Source organism: Sceloporus occidentalis, unplaced genomic scaffold (genome assembly GCF_023333645.1).
Source record: "Sceloporus occidentalis isolate IW3139 unplaced genomic scaffold, rSceOcc1.0.p SCAF_7, whole genome shotgun sequence".
Taxonomy (NCBI): domain Eukaryota; kingdom Metazoa; phylum Chordata; class Lepidosauria; order Squamata; family Phrynosomatidae; genus Sceloporus; species Sceloporus occidentalis.
Genome location: NW_028316987.1, coordinates 55028929 through 55047445, shown reverse-complemented (window position 1 = coordinate 55047445; position 18517 = coordinate 55028929). Strand labels below are relative to the sequence as shown.

The following is an 18517-nucleotide window of genomic DNA, read 5'->3' as shown; positions in this document are numbered from 1 at the left end:
GTAAAGAGAATAGCTATTTTTGTGGAAAGATGATCAATGAATGCAGTGGCCAATAGTTCAAAATGAGGCTTGGTCAAATGTGAAAGTACTGTATTGTACTGCTTAAAGACTTCACAATGGTGGAGGGGAAAACCCTGGGTTTTTGATCCCTATGAAAAAACATTTCACACCAGGCAGTGAAAATAGAGAGGCTGTAGAGCTAACTGGGGTATATAAAAATACTCACAGCAATTGCTGTTTGATGTTAAATACAACTTGATTAAAGAGACAAACACCATCAATGTAAGTAAGAGTAAAAAACTATGTTGTTCTATATAACTGAAAACCATGTTATCTACCGTAATTACAGAATGTGCCCTTCTAGCACTCTTTTTCTTTGGGACGTCCAGTTATAATGGCGGACTGAAAAGAACACCTTCAGCAAAGCTGTTGAAGTGATGCTTGCCAGGTGCAGTTTGTAGTGGACACCAGGACTTCCAGAAATTGTCAACTTGGCATATGGAGCTCAGAGGAGTTGACAGAAGCCCCATAATCTGTCCCAAGGTTGAACCATGGTGGAAAATGTGGGGCGGTATAGAGGGACACACAATCCAAACAAAACAAGAGATACTTCAGAAGATGAGACACTGAGGTCAGAAGACAGTCAAAAACAGCTACTGGGACAGACAGAGCAAAAGACAAATACAAATAGTGCTGTGTGTAATGATGCAACTGGATTCAAGTAGAAAGGACTTTCAACTGCTGACATGTTCAGATGAGAAAGGAATTTCTGAAGCTCCATAATGTGTAAAACAGGACGATGGAACATGGGAAGTATGATGCAGGGGAAGCTAGACATTGTAAAGGAAAATACAATATTTCAATGTTGTAATACTTGGGGAAGCAAACTAAAGAGAACAAGAATGAGACATTTTCAGTCAGATAATTACAGTATTTTACCTGGAAATGACAATTTAAGAAGAAACAGACAGACAGGCCAAAATAAAGCTGCTTCGGGTCACTTTGGAGTATACTGTTTAAATGACACACACATCTTAAGAAGCCAGAAGCTGCAACAAGGCTGCACTCCAGTCCTTAGGACTGGAGTGTGGCTTTGGTGTGGCTTCTGGCTTCTTAGGACGCATGCATCATTTAAACAGCATATCTCCAAAGTGACTTGAAGCAGCTTTATTTTGGCCTGTCTGCATGGGCCCAATGTGTCCCTAATTGTGAGGTGAGATGCAGCAAGAGCAGTAGAGGATACCAATCAAGTAAAATCAGTAAGACTTGACAGAAAACCTACCAGTATAATTATAATCCAAGTTAAAGCTCCAACTACTGAGGCAGAAGAGGAGGAAGAAATTGAAAGATTTTGTGCTGATGTCCTGGAGGAGATAAGACAGAAAAACTCAATTCTCTCAGCAAAAGCACAGGAAGGTTTGTCACACAGACTATAAGCTGCTATTATCAAAAACTAGAGTAAAGTTAAATAAGTACACTAATCACTTATCGTGCCACAATACAATTTAAAGAGCATCCTTGTTCTGTTTAAGGAGTATGTAACAAACAGATTTGCATTATAATGCCTAACACATGGAATCAGAAGAACTCTGGACTGAAGCCAAACACACTGTCAGGAATGAATGCAAGGAAATATCAATACTCAAGAGGAAAGAAAAACCTCATTGGATAACAGATGAAACTCTTCAGAACAGGCAAGAAGCTAAAGTAAAAGATAACAAATACAAGGTCAAAATTGTGAACCTGAGTGTTCAGCAACTTTTACTTAAGGACAAAGAGAATTATTTTGGTAATCTGTACATAAAAATAGAAAACGGCAACAAAAAAGGAAGGATAACAGACATTTTCTATGAGATCCAAGAAATCAGTGGGAAATTCTAATGAAGACTAAGGTTGATAAATCACCAACAGGGAGACACATTATATATCAGAACACTTGTTTAAAAAAATGGGAGCAATACAATAAAAAAGTATATAAAATAAAGGAAGACAGGTTCCTTTAAGGAAGAATCTTTTGACGATGAAGCCACAATTTTAGATTTGCATTTAAGTCTTGCCCTTTTATTACATAACATTAACTTTCTTCACATTATCATTAATACATCAGAATTAACCAAAATACATAGCAGTTACAGTTTTCCACGTATGTTTTATCTGTTATGCAGCAACAATCACATGAATATATTATGTTAATCTATTATATTAATAGCTGTGGACCAAAAAGTAATGAAAAACCAAGAAAAAATGAAAAAAGGAAGAAAATAAATTATGGAATATTTTATTTTAGTATGATTCAGGAAAAACATGGACAAAAATTGTTTTTTCCTAGTTTTTCTGCAGGCCTTCACATCTCTAGATGGGAGCAGCTTCAAGCTGCCCCTTTATGACCATCTGTTTTGCCCCATAAGTCTTAATGATGACTAAGATATACTTATGAATGAGATATGAAAATTAACCACACATAATAAGGACATTAATAGATGCTAAAATCCCACTACAATTGATAGTTCTGATGAGAAATTTGTACTCAAGACAAGAGGCTACCAACAGAACAGAATACGAAGAAACAGAATGGTTCCCAAGTGGCAAGGGGGCCAAGGCAAGGCTTCATTTTATCACCTTACTTGTTCAACTTGTACACAGAAAATATCATACAAAGATCAAACTTACACTTAAGAGGAGGAGGAGTGAAGATAAGAGAAAGGAACATCAACATTCTAAGATATGCGGATAACACCACATTACTAGCAAAAAACATCACAGATTTGGAACAATTATTGAGGAAAGTCAAAGAAGAAAGTGCAAAAGCAGGCTTGCTGCTGAACATAAAGAAAGCAAAAATAATGACCACAGAGGCCCTACATAAATTCAACCTAGACAACGAGGAAAGTGAAACAGTTTTAAAAGATTTTTCATACTTTCTGACAAACATTGATCAGAACGCTGACTGCAATCAAGAAAAAGACAAGGAATGGGAAGGGCAGCCACAAAAGAACTAAACAAGACATTAAAGATATACAATTCAGCACTAAAGTTAGAATAATTCAATCCATGATATTTCCCATCACTATGTATGGATGTGAACAGTGAAGAAAGCGGATAAAAAGAAAATAAATTCATTTCAGATGCAGTGCTGGAGAAGAGTGCTGAGGATGGACAATCAAAAAGACAAACAAATGGACCCTTGAACAAATCAAGCCTGAAATATCCCTAGAAGCCTAGAGGGTCAAATTAAGGCTGTCATGCTTTGGCCACAACATGAGAAGGCATAACTCGTTAGAAGAAACAATAATGCTGAGAAAGATTGAGTGTACCAGAAAATGTGGAAGACCAAACACCAGATGGCTAGAATCAATCAGGAAAGTCATGGGCACGAATCTACAAGACTTGAGCAGAACAGCTGAAGAAAGGGGGTCTTGGAGATCTCATCCACAAGGCTGCCATGAGACAAGGTCAATTCAAGGGCAGTTTACCAATAATGACAAATCCTATTTACTATTATTTTGAACTCTCCAGTTATACTGAGACACCTCAGTAAATTCAGAACATAGTGGAGAATCACAGTTTCTGATTACAGGTTGAGTCTCCTGTATCAGACATTGCAAAATGCTCCAAAATTCTAAACTTTTGAAGCTACAACATAAGTAGGGAAACAGGCACATTTGTGAGCCTGGAGATAGACATGAATGAAGGACCTAGAGCACCGAGGCTGCCACTACCTCAAAGGCAGAAGCAGGTAGCTAAAGGGCTCCTCAATACAGTAATCAGGTCTCTTTTATAAATTAAAATGGTGTAGCTTTTGCAGCTAGGTTTAGGAATAAGCAAAGAACCATGAACACAACAGTACAATAGCTAGTGCATAAAGATAAAGAGAACTACTACAAGGACAAGTGCAAAGAAATAAAAAACAACAACAAAAAGGAAAGAACGAGAGACACAAGATTAGGGAAATCAAAGGAAACTTCAAACCAAGCACTGGGATGCTCTATGCCAATAAAAACACTATTCAAGACCAGGAAGCAATAAAAAAGATGTTGGATGCAATACACACAAGAGCTATATAAAAGTAATGACAAAATTAAGGACATATGAACTGTAGAGCCATATGAATATGAGCCCCATATTATAAAAAAAAATGAGGTGGAAACTGCAATAAGAGAAATGGCAAAAAACAAGTCACCAGGAACAGAAGATACTCCAACTGAGCTGCTGCAATCCACATTGACAGAGTCAACTATAGTGCTAACTAACATATGTAAACAGATATGGAAAATGAAACGATGGCCAACAGACTGGAAACAATCACTGTACATCCCCATCCACAAAAAACGAGACACAAAAGACTGTAGCAACTATAGGACCATAGTACTAATATCTCACGTAAGCAAAATTATCCTCAAAATTCTACAACACAGACTCCAACCATACATGGAGAGAGAAGAGGTATGAGGGACCATACGGCAAATATACGATGGCTAATGGAGTACACCAGGGACTTTCAAAAGAAAATCAGCATATTCTCTGAAGATGCCACCCACAGATGCTGGCGAAATGTCAGGAAGAAACTCTTCTAGGACATAGCCACATAGCCCGAAAAAACCACAAAAAACTATGGATGCCAGCCATGAAAGCCTTCGACTTCACAAAATCAGCATATGCTTTATAGACTACAGCAAAATCTTTGACTGTATAGATCATGAAAGGCTATGGAACACCCTTAAAGACATGGGAGTGCCAACACATCTAATAGTCATGATGAGGAATCTGTACTCAGGACAAGAGGCTACTATCAGAACAGAACACGAAGAAACAGAATGGTTCTCAATTGGAAAAGGCATCAGATTAGATGGATCTTATCACCCTAATTGTTCAACTTATATGCAGAACATATTGTAAGAAAAGCAAGCTTGGATACAGAAGGAGAAGGAGAAATATCAACAATCTGATACGCAGATGACACCATAATACTAGCAGAAATCCTCAAAAACCTGAAACAACTACTAAGAAAAAGCAGGGAAGAAAGTGCAAATGCAGGCTTGTTGTTGACATACACAAATATGAATTGGACAATGAAGAAATAGAATCAGTAAGAGAATTCTCATACCTGGGATCAAACATTGATAGAAATGGAGCCTGCAGCCAGGAAATCAGAAGAAGATTAAGAATGGAGAGGGCAGCTATGAAAGAACTAGAGAAGATCCTAAAATGCAAAGATATACAACTTAGCACATTGTCTGTAGATTGCAACACCGTGGATGGCCTGCCCCATTATCAGCAATGGTGGTTCATGCATGCAGCTGCGCTGACGCAGTCACATGCACTTTGACGTCCATTGATGCTAATGGGACTTGAGGTTTCATGTTCTTTGGTATCTGCAGAGGAAACTCACCAATAGAGTTAATTTAATAAATAATGATTTCAATTAATGCCATTTAACTCCACACAAAGGTATGTCCTGAAAATGTGCAAGAGAAATGAAATATCTCAGTATGCTGAACAACTACTGTGTCCAAGAATGGCTGAAGCCAAGCAGAGGGGAGGGAATCTGGGATATGTTGATCCCACTGCAAACAGAGATACAGTGCTATCAAATTAAATTTATGTGTAAGAAGGAAAAGCCAAAGGAATCCAAAGAGAAACATTCACTTTTGATTTTAACAGTTACAGGCCAGTATGGCTGATTATGGCTAAATGGGTGGAAATTAGCAAGCATATGAAGGACATATTGCTGGAGAAGAATGAAAATCGATTCTGCAAAGTTCTAACTCAGTAACATTTTTAAAGTTCCTTTAAGTCACAGCTGAGGCTGATCTAATAGGCACGGGCGGGATACAAACCGCCGCTTTGCGGCGCTCCCCCGCCGCCGCCGTTTGCTCCGCGCGGGAGCTGCAGCAGCCAAACCGCGTGGCTCCCGCGCGGAGCAAAAAAGAAGCTCCAAAATGGAGCTTCTTTTGGAGTCGCGTTTGCGACGTAGCGAGGCGCCAGGGGCGCACTCGCTACGTCACAAAGGACGCGACGCGTACGGACGCTCAGCGTCCGATACGTCAAGATGGCTGCGCCCGTATGAACAGGGTGCCGCCATCTTGTACGTATTCAATACGTATTAGGGTTAGGGGGGTGCAGAAGCACCGCCCCTTCCTAACCCTAGTACGTATTGATGACGTACTATTTGGCGGTTTGTATCCCGCCACTGTTTTCTTGGACATCCAAAAAGCTTTTGACACACTCACCAAAGCCTTAATGCAAAAGTAGCAGTCATTGGGTAAAAAAGGAGAGTCTCTTGTGGATTGGTAACTAGTTAAAGAATAGGAAGAAAAGAGAAACAGAGAGTTCTTGCAAAGGAAGGGATGATAACAGTTGCGTCCCCAGGATCTACAATAGTACCAGCATGTCTTAATCTATTCATAAATGACCTGGAGTTCAGGGTGAGCAATAAACTTGGCTGAACTGGAGAAAGGCAGCAAATTTAAGGAAGACATGGTTAAAAACAAGAGGACTGAAAAGTCCCAAAAGGATGCCTCCAAACTAAAAAATGAGATTGAACTGGAAAAATGCACCAAAAAAAATCCTAACAAAATATCCACATGATAATAAGATCTAAGCTGGCCACACTATGCAAGGGGTATTCATGTTATGTTATACGGTATATGAAAATACTGAACTATTTTGTAGGTACTGTAAAAAGAAGAAAATGAAACAAAAATAAAATTGCCAATGTGTTTATACAAATTTATGAAGTGCTATACAGTCGGCCCTTCTTACACATGGATTTTTTAATACATGGATTCAAGCATCCACGGTTTGAAAATGGTCAAAAAAAGAAAAATTTCTAATATCAAACCTTGATTTTCCATTTTTTATAAGGGACACCATTTTGCTATGTCATTATATTTAATGAGACTTGAGCATCCTCGGATTTTGTTATCTACGGGGGGATCTTGGAACCAAACCCCAGCCTATAACAAGGGTCCACTATACATAATTCTGACCCCTGCACTTCAGAACCAATATTGTAGAGCTAAAAGGGTTGGAGAACAGAGCAATCAAAATGATCAAGGGACTGGAAGAAAGGATACAATGTATGAAGTTTTTTAACCATTGAACTCATCTCTATTGAACTCTTTTGGACATATTTCTAAGTAGAGAGTGTAGCATTCACTCTGCTATGGGAGAAGAGTGATGCAATGAGATACAGACACTCAAGAAAAAAGAGGAAGCTATTTCTGGGTTTACACTAGAGGTAGCCCCTCCAGGGGTTTTGGACTCCAAATCCCAGCACAGCATACCAGTGAGGAATGAGGGAAGTTGCAGCCTACAAGTTCTTTGCTGCATGATTCCCACCTTTGTCTACATCTTGACAAGAGAACTCTGTCACAGTATTACTGAAACTCTGCAGAACTTAAAGGAACAATAAGGACCAAGGAATGGCATCTTGGATGGAATTTCAATAAAGGTTTGAAGTAGCCTGTTCTTTGGCTGTAGATACCATATCTACAGCTACCAAGTCTTGATGTGTGGAATAAGCAATGCATAAAAGTTCCTTTCTCATTGCATAGTTTAATGTCCGACTCTGTTATGGGGTGGGGAGATTATATGCACTTCAGAATAGCTACAGTATTTTGTATGACAATTCCTTACTGTTGTTAAGGAACAAGCTGCCTTGAGTTGGGAGCAAGGTGGGATATAGGAAAATATCATAATAATAATAATAATAATAATAATAAAGTATGTACCAGAGTGAACAAAGAGTAGCATTAGGACCTCATGCAGCTCCCAGGACCATTTTTATACCTCACAACCATTTCCTTTCTGGCCAAACAAGTGTGAATTGAATTGCCTCTCCAGGAAATCACAAAGAAGACTATGAGGACCCTGGAAGACTTCAAGAAGTATGATTTATCTTTTAAATAGGTCCCAGAACTTTCCAACAGGTTTTTGAAACCAGAGGTTGATCTCTGTCCACCTCTAGTTCTGTTTTGTTTTTCAGGTTTTCACAAATTTAGCAGAAACCTGGCTCAAAGACCTGCTGACACTGCCTACTCTTTATAGTTATATTCACACATGTGTATGTGCGCATGTGCATGCACACACACACACACACACACATATATATATATAGAACAGCTGCACTGCCAGAGTCAGATGAAATTTACATTACTGCTGCAAATTTGTGCCCCCTAAGTTTTTGCCGAACAAAGAACTCAGCCTTGGGACCCATTTGAATTTTACACTCATACTGCAGCAAAAGTAGGAAGGGAAACAGAACCAAGAATCATAACAATATAGAATGAAGTCAATCATGACAGTAATTCTCTGCCCCCTGAATTCTAGACTTTCTGCAGACGCTGCTTCCACAAATACCAACCAACAGAACAAAAACAAAAAACAAAAAAAACCACCCAAGTCTAAGTATGTAGGGCAAATAAAAATGTGCAAACCAACTATAAAAAATGAAAGAATAAAGCCTACATAGGAAGTTATTTGTCACTATCAGATAAGTTTCAGGAAGCAGATCAGAGGTAATATTGCATGTTCAAAAATGTGTCTGTTGGCATATGAATGGGCAGCAACCATTATTCCTTTCATGTGACTGAGAGGAGAGATAGTAGTTAAATTATTGCTTCAGCATGTTTAGACCAATAAACTGGTTAAACATTTCCTGGTTTTCGAACCATGGCTTGTAATTCTAGGCAGTTAAGGCAGTGGTTCAATCATAAGTTTCCCATCTTGTTGTCATCGGAAATTGATTCAACAAACTTTTGAGTTGGATATGAAAGGAGAATGGGTATTAATCTGAACCAGGCTATATTGTGTCAGATAATGGTTAACAAATCCCATGCAATGGGTTTGTGCAGTCACTTGCAACACCTTATCATCTACACCTTTTCTTCAGTCATTACTGACTGAACAATGTATCCTTCATAAACACTATCATGTATCTGCCACATCACAAGATGCAGTTAGATAATATAATCATTTTCAGGCAAAGACTTGAGTTTGATTTACAGATCACACAGAAATGCTTCATTATATTTGTCCAATATGCTACACAAAAGCTTGTCACAATATCTAGCATGGTTGCTCAGTCTTAGTGGATTATCTGTCTCTTGACTGTAGCGAGCATCCTCACATTTTCCTAATGGTTACTAAGATGACTGTACATTTCAGAGTTATCTTTTTCTCAGCTAATCAAACTGAGATACCTCTACCCTGAAAGATAAAAGTATGTTATATGTAAGATTGCTATTTAAGAGAAACAGCAACAATGCCATGTACATGATATGCATTTGGCTATATAAAAAGTTGTACTGCGTAGAAGGCAAAAAATTAAATATGTGTATGAAATGGCATACAATACTGTCCATAAAAAAAATCATGCTTTTTCATATGTAAAGGTAAAGGTTTTCCTTGACAAGATTGTCTAGTCATGACCAACTCTAGGGGATGGTGCTCATCTCCGCTACTAAGCCAAAGAGCCAACATTATCAAAGACAACTTTGTGATCATGTGGATAGTATGACTGCACGGAAAGCTGTTATCTTTCCAATGAAGTGATACCTATTTATCTACTTGCACTTTTACGTGCTTTCGAACTGCTAGATTGGCAGAAGCTGGGACTAGTGACAGGATCTAACTTCAACACACAGCACCTGGGCTTCAAACTGCCGATCTCGCAATTGTCAGAATCAGCATCTTAACCGCTGAGCCACCACATCATATGTAGAAACACTATAAGAGCAAGAAAGGCCTAATAGATGATGCAATCCTGAAAATACTACATTAACATTAGTAAAAACAAATTAAACTGAAAACACAGCAATTAGAAAAACTGATCTGAAAATGTGGTACAGAACATCCATTTTACTAAAAGGAGGGAACTGTGTGCAAGTGTATGGGTGTATTTTTATATAAACCATCAGTCGTATTCTACCTCCACAATATTATTAGTCCAGTAACACCAGCTGAAAAAGAGATAGAGAGAGAAGATCTTGGTAGTGGTAGATCTTTTAACTCTTCTATACTAGAATATCTCCAAAGTTGCACTAGCACAGGGTTACTTCATTAGTGATTCAAGGTCATAACAAGCAACAAACAAAGACACATCAGGTGAAGACAAGGATCTAACTCCAATATAACTCAAATTCTGCCTCTTACCATTGCCAGTATACTGGCAAAATAGATGCATATGCTAAAACAATCCATCTGTGAGCCCAATTTACTGTGCTCAAATTCTTTCCACTCCAACTACACAGCCACCATGGACAAGATTCCAGTTATCTAGTCAAAAGAATCCACTTCTAACATAACAAGGAACAGGTCCACGGTCTGAGACTGTATCTTATTTTGTGTCAATTTAAAATACTAAAGCAGGAACTCTAGTAATTAATAAAAGAGCATTTGACAAATGCACTTTTATTAGAGCCACCTTTCAAAACCAGCATGGACCTGGTAGATAAGAAAACATTTTATAAATACAGCATGAGCATCCCTAATCCAAAATTTGAAACTTTTTGAGTGCCAGCCTGATGCCACAAGTGGAAAATTCCACATCTGAACTCATATGGTGGATTACCATAAAGGGAGTCCTCATGAGCCGGGCTAAAACTTTCTTCACCTTGGCTGGTAGCAAGGCATAACGGGAATGGTAGTCCGTCAGAACCTTAAGGGCCGTTAAGTTCCCCACCCCTGCCTTATACAGTCATCTCTCTGTGTCCACAGAGGGTTCCATTCTGGACCCCCCCCCCCCACACACACAGATAGCAAAATCTATGGGATGTGAAGACCCATTATTCCCAATGACGTGTAACACGCACACAACTGCACTGGGATGGCTGTGTGCATGCACCACTATTGAACAATGGAGCATGGCCATCCACAGATGCTCCAATCTGTGGAAGTTACACCCACGGAAGGGAAGAGGCGACTGTATACAAAATGGTGTATGGAAGCAGTAGAGGGGGCAATAAGCTCCAGTCATTAGGCAAGATTTCTTCAAACTCCCCCACCTCCAGGGAGCCTGCCAGATGCCTGCTTCCTCCTTTCAGGAGGAGGTGGCAGCAGTGGTCTTACTTGTTTGTTCGTAAGCCAGAACCGGGCAGCTTATGGGCTCCCAGGATACGTGAATATGCAAAAATTCCAAAGTATATGCAATTATTCAAAAAAAAAAAAGATCCTCTAAAATCCAAAACACTTCTGATCCCAAGCATTTTGGATAAAGGATACTCAAGGTGTATTTCTCTACTCAGAACTTTTGCAAGCATTGTCAAGACTCCTCATGCAAACACCAGACAGTAACTTCCACCACTGTCCCAGATTATTCTGCATAAAGGCAAGATGATGTACCATGCCTTGAAGTATGAAACCTACAAGTGTCCATTTCCCTTCTCCCCAATCCCTACTGAAAACAGATGCCCACTAACCTATCTTACTTCACTCCACATGTAATCACAGTGCCTTCCATATGTGAGACACAAAATAAGTACGTCTTTTGACGATACGGGAACACTTACCATCAAACACACTACTCTATATTGTTCTTACTGTTCAGAAAATGAGGAAGATCTCAAGTCTATTAATCAACACATTTAGGTCAGCTCTCATAGTGAATGTCTTGCACCCCATTCCAAATATTGTTATTCTGGGATCTTACAGACTGATAACTTAAGCACATGAAGCAAACTACAATCAGAATTCTATGGCAATTCCTCACATAGTATTGGAAGTTATTTTCTCAACAGTGACAATCTTTCTTCCAACTGGTGAATCTTCTAATATGGACAGCAAAAATGTCACCAATGTGGGAGGGTGTGAAACATGGGAAGATGTGAAGCATGGGAACTAAGATAACAACACCACTTTCTCTCAATCAGTTGTACATTATCACCTATTAAGCACCCACCTAGAGGCACTGGGTGATGCAGTTGTTAAACAGTATTCACTACTGCCTCTGCATTTATTTAAACTCTTTCCAAATAATTCTCCAACATGTCCTCCCTCTCCATGTTTCAAGGCTTTACGACTAACAGCAACAGTAATGGGCATTATCCACTCAGCCATTCCTCTGGAGATTCCCACAGACTTGTTTTTACTAGCTAGTGGTCACCAGATCCTGTCTGATCTTGGAAGCTAAGTTGGGTCAGCTCTGGTAAGTGCTTGGATGAGAGTCCACCAACAAAAACCAGGTGCTGTAAGGTACACTTCAGAGGAAGGAGTTCACAAAACCACCCGAGCATTCCTTGCCTTAAAAAACACCCTATTAAACTCATGGGGTCATCCTATGTGAACAAATGACTTGAAGGCACAAACACACAATATTTTTTTCTGCAAACAAGAATTTTTGCCCCAGCACTATCTGTTCTACGACACCAGTGTTCTCTGTGGTTGCCATCTCCTGAGTATATTCTTCTTTCTCTGTCTAACAGGCAGTTAAAAGTGTGACTATTTGTGAGCTGTATGTGCAAGTAACACAAGCAATTCTGGACTACTGACTGCACGGATCCCTGGAGCTTATCAGTTGCTAGGCATGCCACAGTATTCAACACTGTTCTGCTTTGGTGTTTTTGTAGCTGGAGAGCTCTGACTTATCTGGAAGGTAGGAGTGAAACTATGGTGGCATGTTCCTATTACTGAGCATATACTGCCTCTTTCCATGTTGGCTACCATTAGAATGCCACTACCACCCTGTCTGGTGTGTCCACAGCACTGCCATGAATGAATAATAAATGCTAGGGGAATGTCTATTCAAGGTCCTGTATTCTCTTGTTTATATGCTATAATTTACTTCTCAGTTTTGCTGGTTAATAATAAATCCTGACTGTACTTTACTGATGTTTGCAAGCCACCAACACAGCTTCCAGGATTCAATATAAAAATAAGCACACTAGGAAATTTATACAAACTCCCAAGACGTTTGGTTATAACAGAATGATCCACAGCCTGGCAATTAATACACTAAAATAACAAATCACCCTTCTGTCCAACAGAGCAGAAACTTTGATATCACATTACTTTTGTTAAATAAAATAAAGATTATCACCATTATTGCCAGTGAATATCAGCTTATCACCAACTTCTCTCACTGATATAGTTCAGTAGGTTAGGGTTTCAAAAAACAAGATCTTCACTATTGCATCAAATACTCACTTGATAACATTCATTTCAAAATCCCTATTCCCAAAATACTGTCACTTCTTTGTGTCTTTTTCTTTTTTTAAAAAAAGTGTTTGTTCTGACATTTATTCAACTTAGAAATTGTCTAAAATGTGACTGTTTCTCATATAAATTTTCATATTACACTGAGACTTTATACAATATATTTGCCTTACTGGGCAAGGAAATACAGTATATGTATATGAAAGCAACACAATATTCTTTATTTGGTATATGATATTTTTAACCAAAAATCTATAACAGACTTAGGGCCTGAACAGACAGGCCAAAATAAAGCTGCTTCAGGTCACCTTGGAGGTATGCTGTTTAAATGACATATGCATGTTAAGAGTCCAGAAGCTGTGCCAAAGCTGAGCTCCAGTTCTTAGGACTGGAGTGTGGCTTTGGCGCAACTTCTGGCCTCTTAGGACACATGCATCTCCAAAGTGACCCAAAGCAGCTTTATTTTGGCCTGTTTGGGTCCTCAGTTTTGTATGAAATGTGACCTATTCTTGCCCTCAAAGTAAAGTCTAAAATTTAGCACCGTATCTCCACAACATGAAAAAATATTCTGAATTAATGAAAGAATATAAAACATCTGATTAACTAACAGAAGCAGAATGCAAGAATGGAAAGATATAAATAGTGTTAAATGGAGCTTTTTCCATCTTTGAAGCACTTCTCATGTCTCTGAGTAAGGACAGTACAGCGATGGGAAAACTTTGCTAAGAGCAAGTAAAAAAAACTGTTATGGGGAAGAAAAGTATTAAGTACTGTAATCATAAACGAGCAAAACAGTAATAGAAAAAGGCCCTGCTACCTGGCACATTGGTATAAAGGAGAAGGCAATGCATCAGTGAAACCAAAAAACTGTAACAACTTGGAATAAGGCAACATTAAACATGTCAATGCCAGAAAAAGGAGATGATGAGACATGCAGTAAATGTAAGCTTGTAGAAAACTAAAGATCACTGATATAGAGTAAATTAATCTAGATAAAGATTCTGAATGCTTATATTGACAGGAAGAAAAGCAAGTGAATATTTTCCATTTGTGAAGATGGCATGGATGGGTTTTTTGTTTTGCAAAAGCTGTATGAATAATTTATTGGGAAGGAGGGTAAGAGACAGGCAAAATACTGTAAACAAATTGGATCTTCTCCTTTCTGCCCTTTGTATATCAGCCAAGGAAAATAGCATTGTTCTGCAAATGGAAGCTATAGAAGCTGATATGGATAATGGTTTAAGAACACAAATAACTAGTCATGTTTTAACCTGTATCTGTTTTTAATCATGTTGTGGGCTGTCTTGACTCCCAGTCTTGAGAGAAAAGAAAGATATAACACACATACGATTCTGTATTCTATATTAACGTAGAAGTGTAGGTTTTAGGACCAGTGGTGTTAAGGCTGAAATAACTGCCTATCCATGAGACTCACTCTAAGTAGCTAAATGTAAGTCTAAGCAGCTAAATTTCAGCACGATTTCTGTCTTAGGTCATGATGAAGATAAAATGACACAGGTTTTTCAACAGAAAATAATGTCAGTTCTCCAAATGACACAGGCATTTACAACCTGAAATCATTCAGGAGCAGGACATATCCCTGATTTAAGAAAAGCTGATGTCAGTTCTCCACAGCACTGCCACATTAAAATGGACAAGGATATGAAAGCATTCGAGGCACAAGCGACAGAGAGGACGATAAGATTTATTTTTAATATATCAAGCTGAAAGGCAGATGGATGCCAGTGTGTAATTTGAACTCTTTAGATACATGTGCGGCACTGTAGGGTAGGAGGCTGGCTACATTAAGCCAAGTGGTGCATACAAAAGAGTTCTCATAGGTAGGATGTACATGATTTTGTACACACACACATACACACAGCAAACCCACAGTATTTTTGCAGCAGGTCTCTACTGCTAAAATTCTCAGATTTGGCCTGAAGGAAAACAGGGAGTTGGATTAGTCTAGTTGGACCCTACCAGGGTTTTCTGAATGGTACAAACACCCACTTTGGCCACTGACATGTGGGACCAAAAGGGGCCCAGTTTTCTGCACACCATTTAAGCGGAGATGCAAGCAAAGAACACAGCATCTGTTTTGTTATTGTGCACCTTCACATCATTTCTAACTTAAGACGATCCTAAGGCAAACTGGGGTTTTCTTGGCACGTTTCTTCAGAAGCTGAGATAGTGCCATTTGCCCAAGGTCGCCCAGTGGATTGACACATCAGAGCCAGGATTCAAGCCCTGACCTCCAGAGTCCTAGTCCAGCCCTCAAATTCACTACACCATAATCTCTTGTTGTTGGGCGCCTTCAAGTCATTTCCTACTTATGGTGAACCTAACGTGAACCTATTATGAGGGTTTTTCTTGGCAAGGTTTGTTCAGAGAGAGTTTGCCATTGCCATCCTCTGAAGCAGAGATAGTGTGACTTGACCAAGGCCACCCAGAGAGTCTCCTGGATTCAAGCCCAGAGTCCAACACTCAGACCGCTACACCACACTGTCTTTTGTTGTTGTTGTTGTGTGCCTTCAAGCCAAATGTCTTGAAGGCTTATGGTGGCCCTAAGGTGAAGTGGGGCTTTCTTGGACAAGAGGTGGCTTGCCCTTGCCTTCCCCTGAGGCTGAGAGAGGGGCTTCCAGGTCCAGGTCAGGATCCGAACCATGGTCTTCAGACAGAGTGACCAAGGAGGAGGAGGCCAAGGCTCCTCAAAATGCAGGACTCTGGTATAAACATAAATCTATCCTGCTCAGTCATGCTCAAAATGGAGATTCTGAAAGGGCACCAGGGCAGAAGGTTGAACTGGAGGGGAGGTCCTGGAAAAAGAGGACACCTGATCATCCTGTTTGGGAAGGGGGCTTCTGAAAGCCATGCTCCTTAGTCCTGCTCAAAATGGAGGACATTCTGGAATCCCTCCTGGACAGAAGGCTGAAAGAAAGGACCGATCCTGGAAAAGGAGGACGCCTGGTCAGCCTCTTCAGAGAGCGCTCTCAAAACCCATGCTCCTTAGTCTTGCTCAAAATGGAGGACATTCTGAAACGCCTCCTGGAGAGAAGGCTTGAAATATCGGTCCTGGAAAAGGAGGACTCTGAAACCCATGCCATGCTCAAAATGGAGGACACTTCGGAATCCCTCCTGGACAGAAGAGCGAAAGGGAGGGCAGATCCTGGAAGAGGAGGGTGCGCAGTCATGGGAGGCCATGCTTCTCATCAAATGCTCGAAAAAATGAAGGCTTGAAGCGTAGGTCCTGGAAAAGGAGGACGCATGGCCACGCACAACCCCCCCCCCGCACCTGCAGAGAAGTGTGTGTGTTTCGTAGGGCTGTAGGGCACTGAGGGGGGAAGAGGGAAGCCAGGAGAAGCTGCCGCTGCCGCTGCCGCCACCTGTTAGGCCCTGGCCATAGAGTAACCTGGGGAAAGCGACGAGGAGGAGCCTGGAGGAAGGGGTGGGAATAGGGCAGCCAAGCCCTCCGCTTTCTGGGACTAGAAAGAGAGGCCCCTCAAAGGCCTCGAGAAGCCCCCAGACGACAACGGCAACGACCAGGACCCCGCCCCCGTCCCCAGTGCCGCCATAGTGCCTCCTTCTTTCCCCCCTCACGGCCACCACCGCCACTACGCTCGTCTCCCTCAGCGCCCGGGGCCTCAGGAGGAGGAGGCGGCGGCGGCGGCGGCGGCGGCGGAGCCTCGCTGGAACCCACCTGCTCGCGCAGCTTGAGGAAAACCATGGCGAGGCCGCCTCCGTCGCCGCCTCTCGCTCTGCTCTTAGCCGCCAACGACTCCCTTCCTTCCTCGGCAGCCCCGCCCCCTCCGCCTGGGCCTCAGCAGCCACGCCCACCGCCACGCCCACCAGCGGCGGCGCGAGGAGGGCGCTTCCCTCCCTCATCTCACTTCCACCAATCACACGCAGGAGTTGCCTCTTTGCCCCACCCACCCTCCGGCTCGCTCGCCGACGTACCCCATTCCTTCCTCCGCTGCGCGCATGCGCTCTCCCTCTCTATCTCTTTCTTCGTTCCCTTTTCACTACTACGGCAACGTGAGTGCCTGTTAATGTAACCCGGTCCCGCCCCTTTTTTCTCTCTCTATGCGCTGAGGCGCCCGTCACTCACTCTTAACGGGAACGTGGTTGGAGGATAGATTGGTGTGTGGGCGGGACGTCGCGTGTGATTGGTGGACGCCAGATGAAGGAGGGAGGAGTCTGTCATGAGGATGGTGTGGCTGCCAAGGCCTAAAGCGGGGAGGGGGTTGGGCTGAGGGGAGCGCCCGTCACTCATCGGTAGCGGGCACGTGGTTGGAGGATAGCTCGGCTTGTGGGCGGGACGTCGCGTGTGATTGGTGGAAGCGACATGCGCCCGCACTGCAGAAATAATCCATTTTGACATAGCTTAATGCTATGGAATTCTGGGAACTGTAGTTTTTGTGAGAGATTTAGCCTTCTCTGTCAGAGAGAGCTCTGGTGCCATACAATTCCCAGGATTCCATTATCATTGAGCCAAGGCAGTTAAAGTGGTGTCAAACCGGATTGTTTCTGTCATGCGGATGCAGCCAAACGCATCCTGAGGCCCTGTAAACCGTGTCAAATTTAAAAGCCCACATAATACCCAAACCGTGTGTTTATTCATATATATATATATATATATATATATATATTATTTATTCAGTGTCCTCCTCATATTCTGAGGAACTAAAACATAATTAGCTTGCACACAAATCTTGCGCTACAAAAAAACACACACACTGATTCAGATCCAGCTCTCTCAACTTGCTCTGAGGCAGCATCTACGTTGCAGAATTAATGCCACGTGGCATGCTTTAACTGCCGTGGCTTAATGCTATGGAATTCTGGGAACTGTAGTTATGTGAGACATTGGGCTTTCTCTGTCAGAGAGCCTTGGTGCCACAACAAAGTACGGTTCCTAAGATTCTCTAGCACTGAGCCAAGGCAGTTAAGATGATGTCAAACTGCATTTGTTCTGTGTGGCAGCAACATGAGGGAAGGTGCTTACTGTATATACTCATGTATAAGTCTAGAAATTTAGGTCAAAAAATTGACCCCAAAAACCTAAGTTGACTTATCCAAGGGTCAAATGTAAATATTATACTTTAATATTAATATTTAATATTAAAAAGGGAACGATCCCCTGGTGAAAGGCAAGAGTACAATCTGTCCTAGAAGCACTGACCTCCCTCTACTCTCTCTTCCATCCAGCCTTTAGTATGAGTTAAAACAGTTATGCCTGACATGATTTTGCAGGTTCTTTGGCATTGTTTTCCTTTGCTTCATCATTTAGATCCTTTGTTACATGCCCCTAAAATTTACCCTTGACTTATCCATGGGTCATATCAAAATCCATAATTTTGGCCCTGAA

At 41.2% G+C, this 18517-nt stretch overlaps 1 protein-coding gene across 2 annotated transcripts in view; it reads right to left on the bottom strand.

Moving 5' to 3' along the window:
- The window catches only part of LOC149309756 (serine/threonine-protein phosphatase 6 regulatory ankyrin repeat subunit A-like), a 97977-nt gene extending 81025 nt beyond the window's left edge, over window positions 1–16952 (bottom strand). The window contains exon 1 of one of the 2 annotated variants that reach the window (XM_089533001.1): window positions 16850–16952. In XM_089533001.1, the coding sequence (XP_089389127.1) occupies window positions 16850–16876 (27 nt within the window). In that variant the 5' untranslated portion in view covers window positions 16877–16952. The remainder of the gene's footprint in view (window positions 1–16849) is intronic. The other variant, XM_089533002.1, reaches the window with a different exon arrangement.
- Window positions 16953–18517: the final 1565 nt, after the last annotated feature.